The following is a 23,549-nucleotide window of genomic DNA, read 5'->3' as shown; positions in this document are numbered from 1 at the left end:
AATCTCACATAAAGTGCTAAGCAATTTATGTTCAATTTTAAAACCTCTATATTTTGTAGCAGCTTTTATAAATATATAAATATTACAAATATATCTGTAATATTAAAAATTTGTATTTTAATAAATTTTAAATTTTAAATAATTTAATTAAATAACTTGTATAAAAATAGACAAACCTAATTTTACTTTTTCTATCTTAAAGTATTATATTTTTCACACACCAAAGACCTTTTTATTTTAGTAAATTTTGAGTATTGATCCACTCAATTTTTTTTAATTATACTAAACATATAAGTCTTTTTTATTTACAAGTTTTATAAATTAGGCCAAACTCAAAAGAAGTTATGCTCACTCACAAAAGCGTATTAAAACGCGCATCACGTTTCCAAAGCGCTCATTATTCACCATTGTGAACGACTCTTCTTCTTCTTCCTCGATGAAAACCACAATTATCATTTTTTCTTCGCATTTCTCTTCCTTCTCATCCTCTTCTTCCTTCTTCTTCTCTTTTTTTTTTGTGTTTATCCTCCTTTTTCTTCGCGTGTTTCATCTTTATCGTCGTGTTTCTCCTCCTTCTTCTTTTGATTTTGTAACATTATGTATTTTTTCTTCTTTGTTTGATTTTTTCCTCCAAAAAAAGAATTATGAAAATATGAAATAAGAAGATAAAGAATAAGAAGCAACAGAAGATGAGGAGAAGGAAGAGGAAGAGTTTTGAATTATGCAGAACTTATCAGAATAAAAATACTTCCAAATATCTTCGTTTTATATATCCAAATATCTCCGTGTTACACCCAAATTTTTTCGTTTTACACTTAAATTTGCTGCAAATACAGAAATGAGTTATGTTACGTGTACACTAAAATCAGCCACCAAAGTCAGCCACCAGTATAAAATACATACTGAAATACAAAATATAGATTGAAAATAAATTGAAGCACACATGTATTTATATACAAATACATTGGTGGCTGATTTTAGTGTACAAATAGCATTTTTGTACAGAAAAATATTTCTTCTAATGTTGTATTTTTTTTCTTCTTCTTCTTTTTCTTATTTCTTTCTTTCTTTTAGTTAAATGAATGTAAGTTCATCCTCTTCCAAGTAATTTTACATTATTATGTATTTCTTCTTCTTCTTTGTTTGATTTTTTTGTTTTTATTCTTATTAAGAGAGTAAAACAAGAAGAAACTTGAGAAGGTAAAACAAAAAGGAAAAGATGAATAAAAAAAGTAGAAGAAGATGGTGATGATGATGAAAAAAAGAAGCAGCAGAAGATGAGAAAGAGGAAGAAGAACAATTTTGAATTATACAGAACTTATCAGAATATAAATTCACCCAAATATCTTCTTTTTACACCCAAATATCTTTGTGTTATACCCAAATATTTATGTTTTACACCCGAATTTGCTGCAAATATAGAAATGAGTTATGCTACGTGTACACTAAAATCAGCCAACAAAGTCAACCACCAGTATAAAATACATACTGGAATACAAATATACATTGAAAATAAATTAAAGCACACATGTATTTATACACAAATACATTGGTGGCGGATTTTAGTGTATAAATAGCATTTTTGTATAGAAAAATGTTTCCTCTAATGCTACATTTTTTTTTCTTCTTTTCCTTATTTCTTTCTTTCTTTTAGTTAAATGAATGTAAGTTCATTCTTTTTCAAGTAATTTTGCAACATTATGTATTTCTTCCTCTTCTTTGTTTGATTTTTTTGTTTTTATTCTTGTTAAGAGAGTAAAACAAGAAGAAACTTGAAAAGATAAAATAAAAAGAAAAAGATGAATAAGAAAAAAAAGAAAAAGAAGATGGTGATGATGATGAAAAAAAAAGCAACAGTAAAAGATGAGGAGGAGGAAGAGAAAGAGTTTTGAATTATGCGGAACTTATCAGAATAAAAATACACCAAAGATCTTCATTTTACACTCAACTATCTTCGTGTTACACCCAAATTTGCTGCAAATACAAAAAATATTTCTTCTAATGCTGTATTTTTTTTCTTCTGAATTGAACCACACCTTATCCACTTGATTGGATTCAAAAACAATAATCAATTTTGTTCTGGTTCAATTAACAATCTGAACTTGAATTATTCATTATATTTAACAATGAGATAACTGATGATGGATGAGAAAGATAAAAATAAAAGAAGAAAAAAAAATCCAATGAAAAAAAGAGGAAGAGGAGGAGGAGGAATAGGTGGTGTTGATGACGACGATAACGAAGAAGAAAAATAACGAAGAACGTGCACGCGTTAATTGAAAAGCCTGTTAAGGAGGAGCGTGAAACATACGTGCCATAAAAGGTACGTTTTAGGAGTAAATGAATTTCAAGACTTGTATAACGAAAAGACTTGTATGTGGAGATTAATTTATTTATTTTATTTTAATTATTTTATCAAATATAGTTTTTTTCTTATTTAAGAATTTTTTTTTACATATTTTCTATTAATCCTGCTTAAAATCACACTTAATAAAATAAATTGAAAGAAAAAAGACTTGAAAATAACTTTGTTAGAAAAGCTGAAATTGAGATTAAGAGATTAAGATTCAGCATTGTATTATAATAGTTAGAGTTAGAACTAAAATTTCAGTTTTCGTCTCTAAAATTTTAATGTATTATTTAGTACTTTAAGAAAGAAGAAGATATAAGAGACTAAAATTTTGAGAACGAATGTTAAAACTTTAATAATATTTTGTATAAAAAATATCTTCATCTAATTTTTAAAATTTTAAATTTATTTTTCAAATTTTATATTTATTTTAAATTAAATATAATATTAAAACATATATTTTATATCAAATATAATACAAAAGTTTAATTTAATTTTTGTATAAAAAAATTGAATGGTTATGAGAGAGAGAGAGTGTGAGAGGGGTGGGAAACACTGAGAGGGGTAGAAGTAGATTTTTTCGTAGGGATCCTAGGGTTTGGAATAGAGAAGAGTACTATCGATTGGAAAATGAATCGTTCACTATATTCGTTGAGCATCTTCCAGAAGATATTTCTAAGAAGGAGTTGCATCATCTGTTCAATTGGACTGGGCGGATTAATGATATCTACCTGTCACGAAAACAAAAACATGGAACCCTATACATTTTCGCGTTCATCCGATATACAACCAAAGGAGGAGCTACGAAGGCTATCGCGGAAATGAATGGGATGAGGTTACGAGGGAAGTTTATCACAGTAGGAGAAGTTAGATATCGACGCACTAAGGAATTGAAACCGACGATGAGACATCAAGAGGAAAACCACGCCCGGAATTCTATCAAGGCTCAACCCTTATATGAAGTGCGACAAAAGGAGGAGATCGGCTATGTGAAAGAGATTAAGAAGAAGGAAGCACTAGGGGAACCGCTCGGCAATAGGTGGATGAAGAAGTTGGAAGTGCCACTGGCAAAAGAAAACCTGGTCTGGCTGCAGAGGAGTCTAGTAGGAGGAACGACAAAGACAATCGACTATAACTCTTTGAAGGCTATGATCAGGAAGAATGTACCCCAAGTGGTGGAAATCAGAGAATTAGGAGCACACAAAGCACTCCTGACGTTTGACAGTATTCTTAGTGCTGAAGAGGCATACACGTTCGAATTGAACAACCTTCTCAAGTTTTTTCATAGGGTATGGAGATGGGATGAGGAGGAGCGGAGCGATACTCGAAGGGTTTGGCTAGAGTGTTTCGGTATTCCCTTGCATACATGGTCACCAGATACATTCAAGTTGATAGGAAGCCAATGGGGATAAGTTGTTGGGTGCGATCAAGCCACGGAATCTTGCCTCTCCTTCAATGTGGCGCGGATACAAATTGACACTTGTTGTATGGACAGAATCAACGAGTGGATCCACATCACAATTGGGACTAGTGGGTTCGACGTTCTAGTTAAAGAGGTTAATCATGAAAGCCTTGGAAGGGAGCTGAAGATTGCGGAAACAGATAAAACTTATCTTCCAGAGATATGCGAGTGCTCTGGTGCGCGAGGTGGTGTGGTAATTGGTGATCCGGCGGCTGACTTGGTGATGGCGACTCCAAGGGAGGAAGATTATAGAAAGGACAATTTGGTAATTCAAGAAGACATATTTAATGAATGGAATAATGACAATTCAATTCATTTTCAAATTCCAAGAGTTACGGAAGCCTTTGGTTCAGCTAGAATCGCTAAGTTAAAGGAATTTACTGATTTGGTAAATAATTCGGATTCAGAACAAATGGTTAGTTGGAGGTATGATAATGGGCTGAAGGAAGACTGTTATTGTACAAAAAAGGGAGCCCAAGCATGGGATGAGGTTTGGGCCAAAAATAAGAAGATGTACAGCAGGTTGGAGGATTTAACCGTGGGCTACATCACCGCAGGCCCAAACCAAGCTGATTTTGGCACATGCAGCCCAGCTAAGGATCAAACTCGGACTGATGGGGAGCGTGCGTCTTCGGAAGCGGGCCGGGTAGTGCTCCATCTGGGTCCGTGGTGTATAGCAGTGAAGGATAGCGTTGTGGCTAATGACCTGACGGCTATGGAGACGCCGAACAATGGCCAGTCCGGGGTGGTAGTACCACGACGAGGCAGAGATCACTTGGACGCTGACCACGGCTCCATCAGGATAATTGAGGGGGATGCCGGGCTGAGGACAGATGGTGATGAGGGCTTCCATGGTCCACATAGAAACATGTCAAGACGTCCTGTGGCTACATGGCAGGACATGAAGGGAGTTGATCTTTCCAGCGCAGGTGGGACTGACAGAAACGCCGAGGAGGCCAGAGTGATGTCCGAGGGGGCTGATGCAGTGGATGAAGAGAGAAGCCTGAATCCTGCAATAGCGGATGAGGGCAGTAGTGCAACTGGAATCGTGGAAACAAATGAAGGGCAACAAATATCTAAGATTGAAGAACATTTGGCGGAGAATAGAAAGGCGTGGGATTTAGCTGTTGAATCTGGAGCAGTGCAGTACGATGAAGAAGACGACTTAATGAGGATATTACAAGATCAGAATGAAGCGATAGCTGAGAAGAGGAGGAAAGCAAAACTGAAAGAGAAGGTGCGAAGAAGCAGACCGAAAAAGTTTAAACAGGTGTGTAAAAATGTTTTAAAATGATTTTTAGCTCTTGGAATGTTAGGGGGTTGAGGGGGGTTGGAAAATTGAGTATGATAAAAGAGCTAAAAAAAAAGAAAAAATTAAATATGTTAGGCTTGGTTGAAACAAAATTGCAAGTTGTGAATAAATTCGATGTCGTACGTATTTGGGGAAGTGATGCGGTGGGCTGGGAGTTTGTAGAATCGGTAGGCATGTCTGGGGGTCTGTTATTAATGTGGGATGAGTTGCTTTTTAGAATGAATAAATGTTACAAAGGGGATAGGTGGCTATGTGTTGAGGGAGTTTTATTGAAAAATGAGTTCCATTGTGCTTTCTATTTGGTTTATGGTCCGCATATGAGAGTTGAAAAACTTGTTGTTTGGGAGGAACTGAGCTACATAGCAGGGTTATGTCAAGTCCCGATATGCTACTTGGGTGACTTCAATGAGGTGATACAGGTTGAGGAAAGGAAAAACCAGGACAGATTAACAGCGTCTGCAGAAGATTTCAAGGGTTGGATCCAAGACATGCAGTTAGTGGACTTACCGCTGAATGATCGTAAGTTTACATGGTATAGAGGTGGATCCTGTAGTCGTATTGACAGAGTCCTACTGAATGTGGAATGGACTGAGGAGTTCCCAGAGATTCGGTTGAAAGGTGGTCCGAGAGGCTTGTCAGATCATTGCCCAATAATAGTCGAAGTTACTAAGTTTAGAGGAGGCCCACGTCCGTTCCGGACTTTAAACTCATGGTTTACACATGAATGATTCCTAAGAATGGTCAGGGAGGAATGGCAGAATATTGGAGAGGGACAGTTCACAGATAAATTGAAGGCTCTTACGGTACCTTTGGGAAAATGGCATAAAGAGAAATTTGGTGACTTGGAAAAGAAAATTCAGCGTTTTGAGGAGGAGATCAAGAAGGTGGATGATATGGTTGGAAATGGTGTCTATGATGGTACTATGGAGGCTAGAAGGAAGGCTCTAGTTAGTTGTTGCAAGCAGTGGTATGTGAGGAAAGAGATACACTGGAAACAGATGTCGCGTTCTAGGCATGTGAAGGACATGGATAAAAACACTCGGTACTTTCATACCTTGGCCTCGGCAAGAAGAAGGAACAATAGGATCGATGCTTTGGTGATTAATGGAAGGTTGGTAAGAAATCAAGGTAGGATCAAGATTGCCATCAGAGACTTCTACAGAGAGTTGTATCACCAGGAGAGATCCCCGGTACTAGGGTTTAGAGACGGTCTGGTTAATCGGATTAACGAAGAAGAATCCAGTGCATTGGAGTGCATACCATCATTGGTGGAGATTAGGGAGGCTGTTTGGGACTGCGAATCCTCTAAGGCTCCAGGTAGTGATGGGTATAATATGAACTTCATCAAAAAGTGCTGGGATGAGATCGGCACGGAGTTCTCGACAGCTGTTCTGGATTTCTTTCGATCATCAAGATTGCCGCCTGATTCCAATGTTACTTGGGTGGCTCTGGCTCCGAAGTTCACTGGAGCCAAAGAGATCAAAGACCTCAGGCCGATCAGCATGGTTGGATGCGTCTACAAAGTCATTTCAAAGGTGATGGTCAGAAGGATGAGATCAGTGATGTCAGGCTTAGTGGGGGAGACTCAAAGTGCATTTGTGAAAGGTCGGAAAATTCATGATGGGGCTCTGATTGCGTGCGAAACAGTGCAATGGCTGAAGGTGAGGAAGAAGAAGGCGGCAATTATTAAATTAGACTTCCAGAAGGCTTATGATAGAGTGAAGTGGAACTTTGTGGATATTGTGCTGCAGAAGATGGGATTTGGGCGGAGATGGAGAAAGTGGGTTAGGGAGTTTATCGGTTCAGCGTCCATGGCAATTCTGATAAATGGCTCCCCTTCCAAACCATTCAAGATGGAGAGAGGCTTGAGACAAGGTGACCCTTTGTCCCCGTTCTTGTTTGTTTTGGTAGTTGAGGTCCTACACAGGATGATAGGGGAGGCAGTGAGAAACAGACGAATCTCGCCGCTGCTGGTGGGGAAGGAAAAGATAGAGTTATCACATCTCCAGTTCGCAGACGACACTATTTTATTTTGCCCACCAGAGGAGGAGACCATTAGAAACTATGCCAGACTCTTAAGGTGCTTTGAGATTATGTCGGGGTTATCGATTAACTTTGATAAATCCAGCTTAATCCCAATCAATTGTGAACGGCTATGGACTGGCAACATGTGTAGCTTATTGGGATGTAAAAAAGCGAACCTCCCAGTCCGTTATCTTGGCATTCCTTTAGGAGCAAACCTGAGGCTGGTAAAGACATGGAAGCCGATAATTGATAAGGTTGAGGAAAAGCTCAGTATGTGGAAGGCTAAGGTGCTAAATAAAGCGGGTAAGCTAGTCCTTATTAAGTCTGTGTTGAATAGCTTGCCAGTGTACTATCTGAGCCTGTACAAGATGCCGAAAGCCGTGGCAGAAAAGTTGATATCATTACAGAGAAGATTCTTATGGAGTAAGGAGGAAGGTATGAATGGGATAGCACTAGTCAAGTGGGAAGTGGTTCAGGCCCCTAAAAAGGAGGGAGGCTTGGGGGTAGGAGATGCAGTGATTAGGAACTCCGCTCTACTATTTAAGTGGTGGTGGCGATTTTCAAAGGAGGAGTGCCCTTTATGGAAGAAGGTTGTTTGCTCCTGTTACGACCTGAAGCCCAATATGATGTTATCAACTCAGCCAATGCCTACTAAAGGGGGTCCGTGGAAGGACATATGCCAGTTGCAGCTCAAGGATAGTAATGTAAGGGACAAGATGATTACTGGGTTGTCTATGGAGGTGGGTGATGGTAGGAGGACTCTTTTCTGGGAAGATGTCTGGCTACAAGGCGGTTCCCTCAGGTTGAGGTTTCCGAGACTTTTCTCTATTTCAAACCAGCAAGGATCTGTCATAGGGGATTGCGGGTTTTGGGATGGGTTAGAGTGGGTATGGAATTTCCAGTGGAGGCGAGGCCTATATCAATGGGAGTTGGAATTATTGAACAGGTTACACGAGGTTTTAAGGCCTATAAAACTAGCAAGTGATAAGCAAGACAGACTTGTGTGGAAGTATGGCAAGGAAGGAATTTTTTCAACTAACTCTTTTGTGCAGGTGGTGCAATCAGAGACTCTACCAGAGGATATCACAAGTTTCAGCTTCACCAGAACCATTTGGAAAGGTTTGGCGCCACCACGAGTAGAGTTATTTATTTGGTTTGTGCTGATAGGAAGAGTAAACACTAAAGAAAGACTACATAGATTGGGAATACTTAGGCATGGGGACAATATATGTGTGTTTTGTAAAAGAGATGTTGAACATATTTACCATCTGTTCCTGGGGTGTGAGTTTACTTGGCAGGTATGGTGTCGATGGCTTTCTGATCTCGGGAGAGCGTGGTCTATTCCGGGCTCACTCAAAGAACATTTTGAGAGTTGGACAGGTGGCGTGAACAGTAATGAGGAGCGGAATTGGTGGTTAAGGTGCTTCTTTGCGGTCATTTGGAATATATGGCTTGAGAGGAACAGACGTATTTTTAATTCCAAAGAAGGAGATTCAGAAGAGGTGTATCAATGGTCCTTGACCAGTTACAGAGAGTGGAGTAGCAGGAACCTTGTTGTTGTTGATGGCAATGCCGGAGATGACAACAGGGGTAGTTGATTTACTTTGCTTTATTTCCTTTATTTTCATGTCCTCAGTTTGATTATATGCTGCTCCACTATATTGTGTTGAGTTCTCTTGTTCAAAAAAAAAAATTTAATTTTTTCAATTTCTATATTCCAGTTTTAGTCTCCCTTTCAAATTAAGCCGAAAGTACCCATTCTGAAGATTTTTACTGTTTTTCGGCCTTTTTATATGGTAATGGTTTTGGGAATCCTTTGTACTGTTGATACATTATTGATCCAATTATTCCAGAGTTTGGCTGCTGGCTCATTTTTTAATTCACTCCAGCGCAGCTAATTTGGTGCTTTCTTACTGTCTTAACTCTTAATCCAATTAAGCGTACCTAATTAATCTGTTGCGCTTTTTCTTTTTCGGTTTTTTTTTTAGTTTAATTTTGCATTCCAATTAAGTAGAATTGTGAGCGGAACATCTTTTAGTGTAAATCTCAAAATAGCTTTCAATTCTTTTTATCAAACATTTTTTATTTAATAATTTTCTATTACACATGAAATTTGTATATGTATAAATAGTGAAAAAAATAAAAAAATAGTTGCTTAAAATATAAATAATACGAAAAAAAATTCTAAAATAAGAAAAATTTATAAAGTAACAAAATAAAAGAAGACACCTCAATCAGGCACAGATAGTTAACAAAATATAAGATGATGGGTAATAAGTTGATGGATTTTACTCTTTTTTACTTTGTTCAATGTGAGACTAATTTCATACACCTCACACTTGTAATATTAACGTAATACTTCTAAAGTTAATAATTTTTTAATATGTATATTTTTGTCAAAAAAGAAAAATCATGTCTAAGGTCATTACATATTTACATACATCATTATGGTTGCGTAGCATTGCTAGTGTCATTCGGCTCTTTTTTTTCTTTTGTTAAATTCTTGGCCCAAAGCATAGAAACATATGAGAAGTTGAGAACTAAGACGCTTGCTTGATGTATCATGTGAATAAAATATTAGCCAAAAAGAGATTATATAAAGCTTACTTAGCCTTCTTCCATTCAGAGACACTAAGAACCGCATAAAAAGTGACAACAGTGTGAAGCAAAATCCAAGGTAGGTTGTTCAACTCTTACATCTACTTCACTATTTTATTGTTTGTTCCTTCTTCCTGCTTCTATGAAGTTTGTTTATGGACATATATCTGAATTGCTGAAGTTTTCCCTGAAACTGTGTGGTATTAGAGATTGAAATTAGTAAATTACCTAAAATTACTTATTTAATGCAAGAGTGATTATTAATTTGATAAAGTTGAATGAGTTTAGATATCATTCTTATTCTGTTATAATTGACTAGTTCGATCTATGTAGAAAACAGAATCTGTTATTTTTCAATTTAAGGTGGTTATTATTGAGATGATATGTAATGAAGTCAGAATCTTAATCAAAATGAGGTATTCTGGGTTCCATGAGGTACTTGAATTGATCATGATGTCAGAACACTAGTGTGCCTTTTAATTTGGACAAGTTAATCTCTCAGGTATGCATATTGATTTTTCTTTTTATTTGAGACAAGTCATCAATCTTATAAAAGAAAGGGAGAAGTAAACTCATGCTATTTTAACATTTTACATGAATGACCAAAAAAAAATAAAAATAAAAAGGTCATGTGACTTTTTCTTAATTGATTATGTAACCTTTTTAACAACCGTATATTGTTACACAACCACCATTTGCTCTTGCTCTTGCATAAAAGTAAAACTACTCTTCTGACTAGATACATCCTTTTATATATGGAAAGTATATGTTAATTGAGGGCACTGATTCTGTATGTATGAATGTGAAGACTGAATTTGATTAGTTAGATCTTTCGTTAATAGTTAAGATTATAATATAAAGCCACATTTTTTTTTTGAGTGATCATGTGACTTCTTAATAACTTTAAGGGAAAGTATGAGGAACTAATGGAATATTTGTATAATGTGTATAATGGAGGTTTATGGAGTATTAGAGATATAAACATTAGTGTTATCTTTTTCCATCAACTGAAACTTTTGGGATGAGTGGTATCATGACATGGTATTAGAGCGCTAGATTCCAAAGATCAAGAGTTTGATTCTTGGCGAACCCCAAAATCAGTTTAAACTTTTGGGAAGATGTTTATTATTTCTAGATAGTATGGAGATGTTCATTTTGTAACTCAATAGCCCATTGTACACATTGTAAAATTATACGATCTAGATTTACGTCTTTTTCTTTTATTTGATTTTATTTCCATCTGATTTTCCTATTTATGTTTTGTATTTTGTGAGTAATCATATTTTCTGTTTACTTACATTGTTACACACGGAAGGACTGACTCAAACCTCATTTGACTTCCTTGTTTACTTGAAAATATGAAAGCACAATCCAAATGGATCTGCAGAAATTGAATCTCGATAATACAAATGAAACCGAAAACTCTTTTGTGAAGGACCAAAACTATGCACATATTGAATCTTTATTGAGAACCCAACCAAGAGAAGTTCTAGTAATTGGAGTATGGGGCATGGGCGGTATAGGTAAGACAACCATTGCTGCTGCTATATTTGAAGAGTTCTCTCCCAAATATGAAGTCAATTGTTTCTTGGCAAATGTAAGAGAAGAATCTTCAAAGCATGGATTCAAATACATATTCAATAAGCTTCTTTCTGAGTTACTACAAGAAGATATTCATATTGATACTCCCACAATCATATCCTCTACTATTATGAGTAGATTGAGGCACAAGAAAGCTCTTATTGTTCTAGATGATGTGAATAGTTCTGATCTTCTTGATAATTTGCTCGGAGTAGGACACGATTATCTAGGAGTTGGTAGCAGAGTCATTGTGACAACTCGAGATAGGCATGTCCTTACATGTAGAGCCGTTGACCATATTCTTGAAGTCAAGGAAATGAACTATCATAACTCCCTTAAACTCTTTAGCTTGAATGCCTTTAACCAGATCCATCCACCTGAGAATGGATTCCGGGAGCGATCGAAGAGAGCAGTTGCTTATGCCAAAGGCAACCCTTTAGCTCTAAAGGTTTTGGGATCGTTTCTTCGTTCCAAAAGTGAAAATGAGTGGGACAGTGCACTAGCAAAATTGAAAGGAACTCCTGATGCAAATGTTCATAAGGTGTTGAGATTGAGCTTTGATGAATTGGATGATGCAGAAAAGAATATATTTCTTGACATTGCATGTTTCTTCAAAGGGGAAGAAAGAGACAAAGTAATAATGATATTGAATGCCTGTGGTTTCCATGCAAATATAGGGATAAGAAACCTTTTAGACAAGACTCTGATAACAATAACCAAAATGAAGAGAATACAAATGCATGACTTGATACAAGAGATGGGTCAAGAAATTGTCTGTGAAGAGTCTGCTAAAATTCCTGGGGGAGAAAGTAGATTGTGGAACCCTGATGAAGTTTGTGACATACTGAAGAATGATAAAGTAAGAGAAAATGATTCTTTGTATTGTTTACAAAAACATATATGAAATATAGCTTATTGAATATTACACTAACATTGATTGATGTATTTATTTGTCCAGGGGACTGATGCAATTGAAAGCATATTCTTGGACATGACTCAAACCACAGATCTACATATAAGCTCCAATGCATTCAGAAAGATGCCAAATCTAAGGTTACTTGCCTTTGCTGATAGCATTGGTCATGGGGGAAGGAGAACTAACAATAATTTGTATCTTCCAACAAATCTTGAATTACCTAATAGCTTGAGATATATTCAGTGGGATGGATATCCATTGAAATCTTTACCATCCATTGGTTGGCCTAAAAACTTGGTTGAGATTTCCATGCCAGACAGCAATGTCGAAAAACTTTGGGATGGAGTACAGGTATGCATGATATAACACCATGTATGTATATATTTGTTTGTCTTTGATAGAATTTTAAGTGTTAAATCCTAAACCTTAAATGTATGTATGTATATATATTGTTACAGAATTTACCAAGTTTAGAGATAATCGACCTTCGAGGCTCCAAGCGCTTGATAGAGTGTCCAAATTTCTCAGCCACCCCAAATTTAAAAGAAGTATGGTTCAATTTCTGTGAAAGCTTGACTCATGTTCACCCTTCTATTTTCTCTCTTGAGAAGCTTGAATTTTTAGCTGTGTATGGATGCAAAGAACTCAAGAGCCTATGCAGTAGCCATTGTTCACCTTCTCTTCATACAGTGGTTGCCTATAACTGCCCTAATCTCCAAGAGTTCTCAGTCCCAATTCTGCATCAAGATTCCAAAATTCATTTGCATTTGAGATCAACTCCTTTGAAAGAACTTCCACCATCAATTCTGCATCTTAAACACCTTGTAAACTTCTCTTTTCCAATTAGCAAAAATCTTGCAAAACTTCCTGCAAATTTTGCTAATCAAATCATGCTTTCTGACATCAGTGAACACGAGCAAGACGCGGTCGCCACTCTGCATTCAGTACTACGCAGCCCTGTATTCAAACATGTAAAGCTTCTCAAATTTGATAATTGCCATAGCTTAACCGAACTCCCTGACAACATCTCTTTGTTATCATCATTAGTGAAACTAAGCTTTCATAAAACCAATGTCATAGGCTTACCTGAAAGCATTAAGTTTCTTCCACAACTCAAAGTTCTTAAAGTTTGTCACTGTGAAATGCTGCAATTTATACCAGTGTTTCCACCTTCTGTTGAATGTCTTAAGGTATGGGATTGTAAATCTTTGAAGACAATATTGAGTTTGGAAAGTGAAACACCCAAACAACATGCAGGTACTTTCATATTCCTGGACTGCATGAATTTGGATGAAAATTCATGCAATGCCATTCTGAAAGATGCTATTGCTAGGACAAAATGTTGGATGGAAACAATACTAACAAGCGAATCAGAAGTCTCGGAAGAACAACGAGAGAATGAAGATCATAATGTGATTAATTTTGGGAAGATCTGTTATTTCTTTCCTACAAGAGGTAGCATGCTTCAAGAGTTTTTCCATGACTACTCTGCTCAATCTTCAATTAGTACTGAAGTGCCTCCAAGCTCCAATTTGTGTGGGTTCATTTTCTTCTTGGTTCTTTCTGGAGCACAATCATGCAGCACTGATGAACTTGTTATTAACTTTGAGTGCGAATGTTACTTGGAAACAAGCTGGGGAGAAAGTATCCATGTAGCAAGTTCCGCCATTGTCGAATGGGACTGCGATATGACCTTTGGATACCAGCTGAATGTTATGCAGGATCATGTGTTGTTATGGTATGATGAAGAATGTTCAAAGCAGATAATGGAAACAGTTAAAGGAAGAGAAGCTAATACTGAAAAGAAGTCCCATTTTAATGCAAAGATGACAGTTAAGTTGGTTGCTAGGCTACCAAACAAAGAGGAAGCAATGATAAAAGAGTGTGGCATCCGATGGATATATTCAAATGTGGAGGCAGGATCATCAAGAGAGCAGAGATCCAAGAGAATCATGGAAGATGAAGACTAGAAGTGAAAAGCACAAGGTAATCATCCAAAGCTCAAATAGTTGATTGTGATTTTTCATTGTATTTGTATGCTGTGCTTGCTGTTATAGGTGCTAATTGATGTATATTTCAATCAAGTATTTGGAATAATATCAATAAATTGCAATTGTTGCTGCTGGAAAAGACTTGTTCTAAGGTTGTGTACCTAAATTTTTTGGTAAGAAATTTGATTGTATTCTCACCTTTCTGTTTGCTTGTTTAATTTGATCGGCTGTAATTTCTTTTCAGAAATGAAATATTATCTCACAAACAAGTATTAATTTAAACAGGCCTGCTACACATACAAGCAGAAAGGCCTTACAAGTTATTCAAGCTACCAGTCCAGAATCCTTTTACACGCGTAGTGAAGAGCATTGAATGGAGCGTCATTTATACGCGCTCCACTCAAACGGTTACGTTTCACGTAAACCGCCCCTTAATGGCAGACTCTTCCACTTCTTCCACTTCTCAAAGCCATTCAGAGAAAACGCAACCCTTCCATTTTCGAGTAACATTCGAAACTCAAGATATACAACTCGTCGCTAACATTCGAAAACTCCATCAACACACCATAAAACTCTCGATCAAAAATCTCCAGAGAAAACAAAACTATAATACTCAAGGTACGTTACATTACCATTCCTGTATATTTTCCAGATTTCGAACTAGGTTTTACTGTTCTTCTACGCTGTTATACGTTTTACTGTTCTTCTTGCTCTACGTCTCATTTTACAGTTTATAATGTTCTAGGTTTTACTGTTATTCTTGGTTCTATGTTACAATGTTCTTCTTCGTTCTTCTAGGTGTTACTGTTCTTGTTGTTCTAGTTCTTCTGGTAATTGATTTTTGGGGGTATATTCCGTAGTTTGGTGGGTGTATATGGAGTAATTTGTTGGGTGTATATGGCATAAAATGTTGGGTGTATATTTCTGAACTGATATACTGTAATAGTCAACAGTTGCTTATATTTGCTTGTCCATGGGTGTATATTGCTTGACCTTGTAATGTTGCTTGACCTTGTATATTGATGCATGTTTGAGTGATACCTGACTGATATATATGGGTGTATCTAAATCATATCTATGGGTGTATCTGACTGATATATATGGGTGTATCTGAATCATATCTATGGGTGTATCTTACTGTTATCTATGAGTCACACTCATATATATGGGTGTATCTTACTGATATCTTTGGGTGTATTTTTCATTTCAGAGAAAATGGCAGCGAGAAACCAACCTGAAAGAAATGTAAGAACAAATATATGTCTTACATGAAATCAGTTTTATATAATTAAAATATATCTGATTATAATTTTATTTTTGTTTACAGCAAACCAAAGACCTTAAGTGTGCAACACATCTCTTAAGTGATAAATTCAGAAACATGAGTAAGGAGAAGAAAACGATTATGAGGGATTTGGGATTCGGTGGCTTGATGTACATCCCACCACTAAGGGTGCATCACCAAGTGTTAAGGGAGCTGGCTAACAACTTCAAACTAGGGGAGAACAGACTGAAAACCGGATATGGTTCTTTTAAAATAATACCAAGAAAAATAGGTCATGTGCTTGACATCAATGCAACAGGTAACTCGCTAAAAATTATAGGTGTATATTAACTGATGCTTGGGTGTATTTAAGTTGATGCTTGGGTGTATTTGAACCGATTTTGATACTTTGTTGTTTTCCTTTTTGTAGGAGATCTATTTCCTCAGAAAGTCGATTATAAGAAACTTTCTGAGGATGACAAAGAAAATTTTAGAAGATTCCAGGGTAAGACCCTCAAAAGTCTTACAGATGAGATGATGGATATTGGCGTTAGTAACGAAGAGGAACGCCTAATGTTCAAGAGGATTTTCATCCTCTATATACAGATGGCGTTCCTTTTACCAACGACAATAAACAAAATCTCGCCTGTGCACCTGGCCCCAATTTTTGAGATGGACAGCATAACGGAGCGAAACTGGGGAGGGCATGTTTTAAGCTTTATTGTCAATGGCATAACCGACTACAAGGAGAAAAAGAAGAAGGCAATTGATGGCTGCCTCTTTGCCCTGATGATAATTTACTTTCATCTTTCTAAAAATAAAGGCAAGAATAGGGCTGAAAGACCGCCAAAACCCTGGATTGCCAACTGGAGTAAGGAGCAGTTGGTCGAAAGAATGAGTGCAGAAACAGAGAAAATTTTGGTAAGTGAACATAATATGTTGGGTGTATTTTATTTACTTGGATGCTGCTAACTAAAATATCTAATGTTTCAGGGGATTGTAAAGATGGTGCAAACAAGAGAGAAAATGAAAAAAATAGAGGAAAAAAAAACAAGAAATAAAAAAAGGAAGGCAAGTTCAACATCGTCTTTGGAGACAGAAACAACTGATAGTGACAGTTTTACCTCTGAGTCTGAGACTCAAGAAGACTCAGAGGATTCACCAAGAAAACAACCCAGCAAAAAAGGAAAAAAGTAAGTACCATACTTGGGTGTATTTTCTTTGTCAAGTTGGGTGTATTTTGTGGAACCATTTGGGTGTATTTTGTTTATCAAGTTGGGTGTATGTTGTTTATTAAGTTGGGTGTATTTCGTTTGTTGTGTTGGGTGTATATTGTCCATTCAGTTGGTTGTATCTTGTGCATTCATTTGGGTGTATTTTATATCTTTAGTATGTTCTAAATAATGATTGTTTGCCTTCCAGAATGGACTCCAAAAAAAGAAAGAAGAGTCAAGAGGATTCGGATTCTGATTCAGAATCTGAATCAACTGATGAATAATGTTCTGAAATTATTACTCCTTTCTTTTGGCTTCATTATCAAGATTTCGTGTATTAACTAAAGTGTCTCTTATTAACTTATAGAAGCGAAGAATCATCACCAGTGAAGAAGCAAAAAAAAAAAAGACACAAAGAACACCAAAAAAGTAAGCACTTCTTTGGATAATATTCTGTGATAAAATTAATTTTTTATTTCTGATTCATACTTGTTTTTTTCACCCAGAACACAATCCAAAAAAAAAAAGGTTGTTGTTGAGCATTCATCTCCTGAAGAAGATCAATACTATGATGGGTACAGTACCTCGTAAGCTATATTACCGTCTATCATCATAATTATTTTTGTTAACATCTTCTTCTATGAATGTAGTGAGAGATATGAAATAGGAAGTGAAGATCTAGATGAATTGTTAAGGAAAAACGATGAAAAATCTGCTGTAGAGGGCTATGTCTTGTTGGGGTGTATATTTCAGATTTTAGTGGGTTTTCTTTGCGATCGACAGAAGGTCGCTATGTCTCATCTGAAACGTAAGAAGCTTTATTTAATAAAATCTTGTTATCATGATTTACCTGTATCATATTTTGTCTGAATAACATGAAATCTGTTTAGAATACCGGATGTGAACTTGGGAAGTGATGATCCTTCCTTTCAAGGACGCATAGAACAAAGTAGTGTAAACAAGTCGGCAGAGAGCATGTAATTTCTCTTTCAAATAACCATTACTTTTGTTCTTTTATTACCTTCTACTTCTAATTCTGTATATATTTTTTTTAGAAAAAAAGCCCTTTATTATTTTATTCAAGAAAAAAAAAGGTAGAAAAAAAAAGCAAAAACTGTAAGTATGTAAGTTCTCAAAAAACAAAGCATGTCTTTCTTTTGAATTGTTTGGGTGTATTTTTTGACTTTCTTTGGGTGTATTTTAGGTTGAGTCCGGTTCAACGGTCAGCCAGTGAGCCGGCTGATTCGAATATGATGGTTGTGAGGGAAGAGACACCGTTGGAAGGGCTTGCAATGTGAGTTTTTCAAGAATATTTCAACCTTATAACCTTATTATTTTCAAAGGCGTTGTTAACCTTTCATTTTTCTTCTTGTTTAGACTTCCGATTCAAGTTTTTGTGCCAGTGTCCCAAACAACCACTGTGCCGGAATTTGAAGAAACACCTGAGACATATTTTGAACCAACCCCTCTGCTACAAATTGAAGGAACTACAAAAACGTAAGAAATAGTATTGGGTGTATATTTGTTTAGAGTTCGGGTGTATATTGCGTTACAGTTCGGGTGTATATTTGGTAACAGTTTGGGTGTATATTGTTCCTGAATACTTTTTTTTACGCCATGATTAATTTTGTGTAACCGTGCAGCACTCCTGAACCCCCCAACAACTTGAGGAAAGCACACCCACGCTTCCCCCAGCTTCATCTAAAATGTAAGTTCATCAGAGTAAAATCAATATTTGCTTATCATCCGTATATTCTTATTCTTATAATACGTCATACATGATCACGCAATTATCCAGCCCTAGAAGACGCTGTTGCGCTGATGATGATGGCACAGACAGCATCGTATGTTCCTAGAACAGATCCGTTGTCATCATTCAGCCTTGCCCTCACTGATTCAAGCCAATAAGATGCAACAACGCAGGAGGGAGCGTCAACGCAGGAGGCAGAAAGGGAAAAATCTCCAGAAACTGCAAATTTGCTAGAACAATTAGAGGATTTGGTACAAAAAATAGCAAGCAGTGCGGCGAAAGAAGAAAGTAAAAGTCCACATATTCAAAAGGAGACTGGCGGAGAAAGTTCTGGAAAGTTTGAAACTCCTGCGGGAATAAATCTGAATACGGATGATATGAAAGAGAAGTGCTACATCTAGGGGACGCGAGTGAAGACATACGCAGATGGCAAAACTAACGAGTATGACAACGTGTGCACTCTGATTGCCCAAGATAAATACATTTTGACAAGAATGCACCTTGCATCACTCCAGGCGGGAAGTTATATAGAAGCTGATGTAATATTAGAATAACATTAATGTTTTTACACCAAAGTTAACTGTAATGTTTATTAATGTAAATTGATTTTGGCATATATTTCTAAATTGTATCTGCCATGTGCCTCATCCTCAACCAGAAAAATGATAAAAGGTTTCAAGAACAAGTATATTGTCTCCCCCCTGATATTGTGGTAAGTGTTACTTCTACGAATTTTGGGTGTATTTTCTGTATTCATTTGGGTGTATTTTTTACGTTCAATTGGGTGTAAGTTGTGTAGTCATTTGGATTTATTTAAAGTATTTACTTGGGTGTATTTTCAGTATTTCATTTGTTGTTTCACAATTGTTGCAGAACATGGTCATTTCGAAGCACCCAAACGGGAAATTCATATCACCTAAAACCAATAAAGAATTCAGGGTGGAAGACTACCCAAGTTTTATTCCCTTCATAGATGCAAAAAAATTAACTTCGCATCCATATGTAAGTTTTCATTTGTAAAATTTGTTAGTACCGTTCTTTACTTATATGTCAAATAAAATAACACACTGTTGAAATGTGGCAATCCTTCAGATTTTTGCACCTGTTTGCTACTCGGACCATTGGTGGTTATGGGTGATTGATACAACAAAGCGGAGATTTTATATACTTGACCCACTACACAAGAAAGCTCCAAGCGATGAGAGAAAGCAGCTTAATAAATTTACTGTAAGTTGGCTCTGTGTTCTTTACTTTAATAGATAGGTGTATTTCAATTCAATATAAGGTGTATGTATGCTTTGCTTTGGGTGTAAGTATGTTCTCCTTTAGGTGTATTTCATTCGAGTGTATTACTGATTTGTTTTGGTATTTAAGGGATATGTAATTTCAAGAATGAGAGCATATGCCGGCGGGGAACCTCTGAAGAAAGACGAGAAGGAGAAGGAAATTAAAGTATCATACGTTAATATATCAGGCCAAAAATCAAGGTATAAATTTGTGACTTTGAACATTAAACTTTCCTAAATGAGATTTGTAATTTATTTTCTTCATTTTCAGCTATGACTGCGCTATTTACGTTATAAAGTGGCTTGAGTTAATTGAGCCGGAAAATATTAAAAGGGGGAAGTATGAATGGGATAATTGGAAACAGGTAACTGTCTTTAAAACTATATAACTCTGTATTACTTTACTGAATTAATATTGCTATTTAAACAGAATATACTTTTTAATTGTAGGACGAGGTGGACCACTATAGAGTGGAATATGCTTCGCGGATACTATTCAGTGAAATGAATAAAGAGAGAGATCAAGCAATTAGAGCGAGTAATGCAATAAAACTGTCGAAGCCATCCTCCATATTATTGAGTCCGTTTTGTCAGATAAATTCTACTGATATAGAAACTGAGTAATCCAACTGCTAGCTAGTTTGTAAATTGAACAAATGTTGTAAAAATTTGCCATTTATAAACAACTTCTATTCAATGAAATTTTTTTCCATAGTTAAACTGTCTGTGCTGTTAAACTGTCTGTGCTGTATTCAAAAGCTCTGTATTACAGGTGGTAAAATATGAAGGAAAACATCAAGACAGATCTAAACACAAATTATAAACTTTTACACCCAACGGAAGTTTAATATACACCCAAGATTGCTTAAAATATACACCCAAACTGTCTGTGCTGTTAAACTGTCTGTGCTGTATTCAAAATGTATGAATTACAGGTACTAAAATATGAAGAAAAACATCAAATCAAATATACACCCATAACCTGCGATTTTTTACACCCAAATAAAGTTGAATATACACCCTGAAATCTATCCCCCATGATGCTTTGAGACTAAAACCCTGAACCCTAATCACTTAAAACCTAAACCCTTACCCCTAACCTGTAAACCCTAAAACCCTAAACCCTAATATTATATATATGTATCTATATGTAAAATGTGAATCACAATAAAATTCAGAAAAATACACCAAAAAGAACAGTGCTTTTACACCCATATTCTGTAAAACTATACACCTAAAGAGTTATCCCCTACTGTTGGTACCCTGAACTGATAATTCATAACATGTCCTTGATATTGGCTGAAATTTGAATGCACCACTGATGCAGCATCAAACAGGTTTATCTGAATATAACAAACTCACATATTAGCTAAACTATTAACGAGAAAAATAAACTCAATCACCACAAATTTAAAGAACATTACTTTTACCTCGCTTAAAACTTTCGTTTTCTTCTTCTTTGTGGCATTTGCAATCTGTTTGTTCAACTTTGAACCTAGCCTATTTTTTGGACGTCCTCTTGTTCGAATCCTTGGCGGGCTTTGAAGCTCGTTAACGGATTCCAAGTTGGCGTCTTCGTGGGATAAAGAAGATGTCCCCTTCCTTTTGGCTTTTAATGATTCCATCTCAGCCATGACGTTATCGTAGGCACGGTGCAGAATTGCAGTCAGCTCCTCCGATTTGGAAGCAAATTCGCAAATATTTTGCGAACGAAAAACCAATTGGTCAAACCTCTTGCTTCTTGGCTCCATCAGTGGCTCGTCGTGGTTGCTCTTGATGTGTGTGTGTCGCCTCTTTACCTTCTTGCTCCATCGTTCCAGTATATATCTAGGTGACACTTGGCTTACTTGTTCAAAGCTTAACACGCTTAGTGCGTGACGATACAGTATCCCTCTCGACTCGAATAATAAGCATTGGCATTTTACCTCGGCTGCAACTGAGTCGTAAGTAACCACAAACTTGTTGAATATTGAGCTGGAAACTTGTTCTCCTACTTCGTATACTGAATAGCCTAGAGCAGAATTCGTTAATCTGGTGATGCAATTCGCCTTTCCTCTGAATTGCGCTTGGACTTCCCTAAACTTTTGATGAGTGTACACATCTTGAAACTGAGCTTCAATGGAGGATTTGGTTGCACACAGTATGACCGTATGAAAATCTGCAGCATCTGATTCTCTCTCTGCTTGCTCCCTGCTTCCGAGGTAATTATCGTATTGTTTGACAAACTGAATAAGCGAGCTGTTCCGGGTGATAAACTTGTTAAAAAATGAATGCATGCTCTCGCTCCTTTGTGTGCTTCTCATCCCTGCCCAGAAGTGGTGATCCAGATAGATAGGAACCCATATATGACGGTCTTCATACAGATCTGCAGAATACACCCAAACACAGACTATAAATACACCCGATAAAACATGCAATTTACACCTCTACTGCAGATTTTAAAAAAACATTACCTGAAAGCCACTTGTTGTCCACAAGACCAAAATTCAGCAGAAAATCATTCCAATTCTTATCGAATGAGTCTTTGCTATGAGAGTTCCAAACAACTTGGCTCATTTCTTGTTCAATATCTGCATGTCCCTTGTACCCGTTTAATTTGCTTGGAATCTTCTTCATGATGTGCCAAATACACCAACGGTGAATTGTTGTTGGCATACAGGCCTCTAAAGCCCTTTCATTGATGCGCATTGATCGGTGATAAACCCTTTCGGAGCGTTTCCTCCCATGCAACGAAGCCAACATTGAAATAACCATTTGAATGATTCAATTTCTTCGTTTTTCATCAAAGAGCATCCGAGAAGTGTTGACTGACCGTGGTGATTCACCCCGACAAAAGAACCACAGACCAAGTTATACCTGAAACAAATTACCATAGTGCAGAATGCAAAATCATTAGGTACACCCAACAAATGCTTCGTATACACCCAAAAAACAGCCAATATACACTTCTGCTGCGGATTCATAAAAATACATTAATTTAGCATCATAAACAGGGACAGTTTGTTACCTGTTTGTATTGTAGGTGGTGTCAAATGAAATGACGTCTCCGGAATACTCAAAGGCAGCTCTACTTCTTGCATCGGCCCAAAAAGCCAACTTAATCGATTGATCCTCCTCGAGTTCAAGCTCAAAAAAGAAATTCTGATTCTTCTCTTTCATTTTTAACAAATATTTTTCGAATTCCTTTGCATCTTCTTGTTCGGAAATATTTCGCACTTCCCTGGTAATGTAATTTCTCACGTCTTTTTCGATAAAATTTAACTCGCGGTGACCCCTGGCAGCCGCAACAAATGATTGGTAGGTTTTGCTTGGTCTGATACCGGCCTATTCGTTATTCTCTATTGTACGACGAATGGACATGCTTAGTTTCCTGTGCTGTTTGAACATCTCTGCTTTACTTGGACAGCAGGGGTGTGAATGATCCAGCACAACCTTTGAAATGATCCAAGCACCGACATCCTTCAATGTATGTATATAAATTCTTGCAGGACAGTTTAAACCGGCTGTCGGATTGGTCTTCTCGGTCGGAGATATTTTAGATTTCCATTTTCCCTCTCTGCTACATGTAATCAATTGATTCTTAATCTCGTTTCCCTTCCTATTTGTGCTCCAAACTCTTGTAGAGAAACCTGCAGCCTTGGCGTAGTTCCTGTAAAATTTTCCAGCATCTTCAAGGGTGGTAAAGGTCATTCCAACCTTCGGAACAAACTGGTCATCAACAACAGAGAGAGGTTGCAGAATACACCATGTCAAAAACTATAAATACACCCAATCATGTCTGATATAATATACCCGAACCG

At 36.7% G+C, this 23,549-nt stretch overlaps 2 protein-coding genes across 7 annotated transcripts; both read left to right on the top strand.

Moving 5' to 3' along the window:
• The first annotated feature begins 9,563 nt into the window (after window positions 1–9,563).
• On the top strand, window positions 9,564–14,853 carry LOC112710137 (disease resistance-like protein DSC1). Of its 6 annotated transcripts, none has more exons than XR_003156702.3 (6): window positions 9,564–9,826; window positions 11,113–12,187; window positions 12,287–12,595; window positions 12,703–14,230; window positions 14,330–14,408; window positions 14,521–14,661. XR_003156702.3 is itself a non-coding variant. In XM_072202380.1 (6 exons), exons 3-5 carry the CDS (start codon window positions 11,123–11,125, stop codon window positions 14,212–14,214), a joined length of 2,886 nt encoding a protein of 961 aa, XP_072058481.1. In that variant the 5' UTR covers window positions 9,616–9,826; window positions 10,081–10,249; window positions 11,113–11,122; the 3' UTR covers window positions 14,215–14,230; window positions 14,521–14,853. The 6 variants fall into 6 exon arrangements, 5 of the variants coding, with proteins under 5 accessions (XP_072058478.1, XP_072058482.1, XP_072058481.1 ...); XM_072202380.1 differs by lacking the exon at window positions 14,330–14,408 and adding an exon at window positions 10,081–10,249 and having other exon boundaries at window positions 9,616–9,826; window positions 14,521–14,853; XM_072202377.1 differs by lacking the exon at window positions 14,330–14,408 and having other exon boundaries at window positions 14,521–14,853.
• A 2,510-nt stretch (window positions 14,854–17,363) lies between these two features.
• On the top strand, window positions 17,364–20,469 carry LOC112710138 (uncharacterized). The gene is made up of 11 exons (XM_025762251.3): window positions 17,364–17,521; window positions 17,604–17,690; window positions 17,918–18,007; window positions 18,091–18,210; window positions 18,357–18,421; window positions 18,512–19,175; window positions 19,337–19,465; window positions 19,556–19,690; window positions 19,838–19,950; window positions 20,021–20,114; window positions 20,200–20,469. Exons 6-11 carry the CDS (start codon window positions 19,101–19,103, stop codon window positions 20,371–20,373), a joined length of 720 nt encoding a protein of 239 aa, XP_025618036.1. The 5' UTR covers window positions 17,364–17,521; window positions 17,604–17,690; window positions 17,918–18,007; window positions 18,091–18,210; window positions 18,357–18,421; window positions 18,512–19,100; the 3' UTR covers window positions 20,374–20,469.
• Window positions 20,470–23,549: the final 3,080 nt, after the last annotated feature.

This window comes from Arachis hypogaea, chromosome 9, assembly GCF_003086295.3.
Source record: "Arachis hypogaea cultivar Tifrunner chromosome 9, arahy.Tifrunner.gnm2.J5K5, whole genome shotgun sequence".
NCBI lineage: Eukaryota > Viridiplantae > Streptophyta > Magnoliopsida > Fabales > Fabaceae > Arachis > Arachis hypogaea.
The sequence above is the reverse complement of the archived record's forward strand: the minus strand, read 5'-3'. Positions and strand labels throughout refer to the sequence as shown.

Coding starts and splice junctions, on each gene's coding strand:
- LOC112710137 (XM_072202377.1), top strand. CDS start 11,123: ATGGATCTGCAGAAATTGAATCTCGATAATACAAATGAAACCGAAAAC. Junction 12,188..12,286: donor ACATACTGAAGAATGATAAA/GTAAGAGAAAAT, acceptor TTATTTGTCCAG/GGGACTGATGCAATTGAAAG. Junction 12,596..12,702: donor AACTTTGGGATGGAGTACAG/GTATGCATGATA, acceptor ATATTGTTACAG/AATTTACCAAGTTTAGAGAT.
- LOC112710138 (XM_025762251.3), top strand. CDS start 19,101: ATGTGCCTCATCCTCAACCAGAAAAATGATAAAAGGTTTCAAGAACAA. Junction 19,176..19,336: donor GTCTCCCCCCTGATATTGTG/GTAAGTGTTACT, acceptor CAATTGTTGCAG/AACATGGTCATTTCGAAGCA. Junction 20,115..20,199: donor AATGGGATAATTGGAAACAG/GTAACTGTCTTT, acceptor TTTTAATTGTAG/GACGAGGTGGACCACTATAG.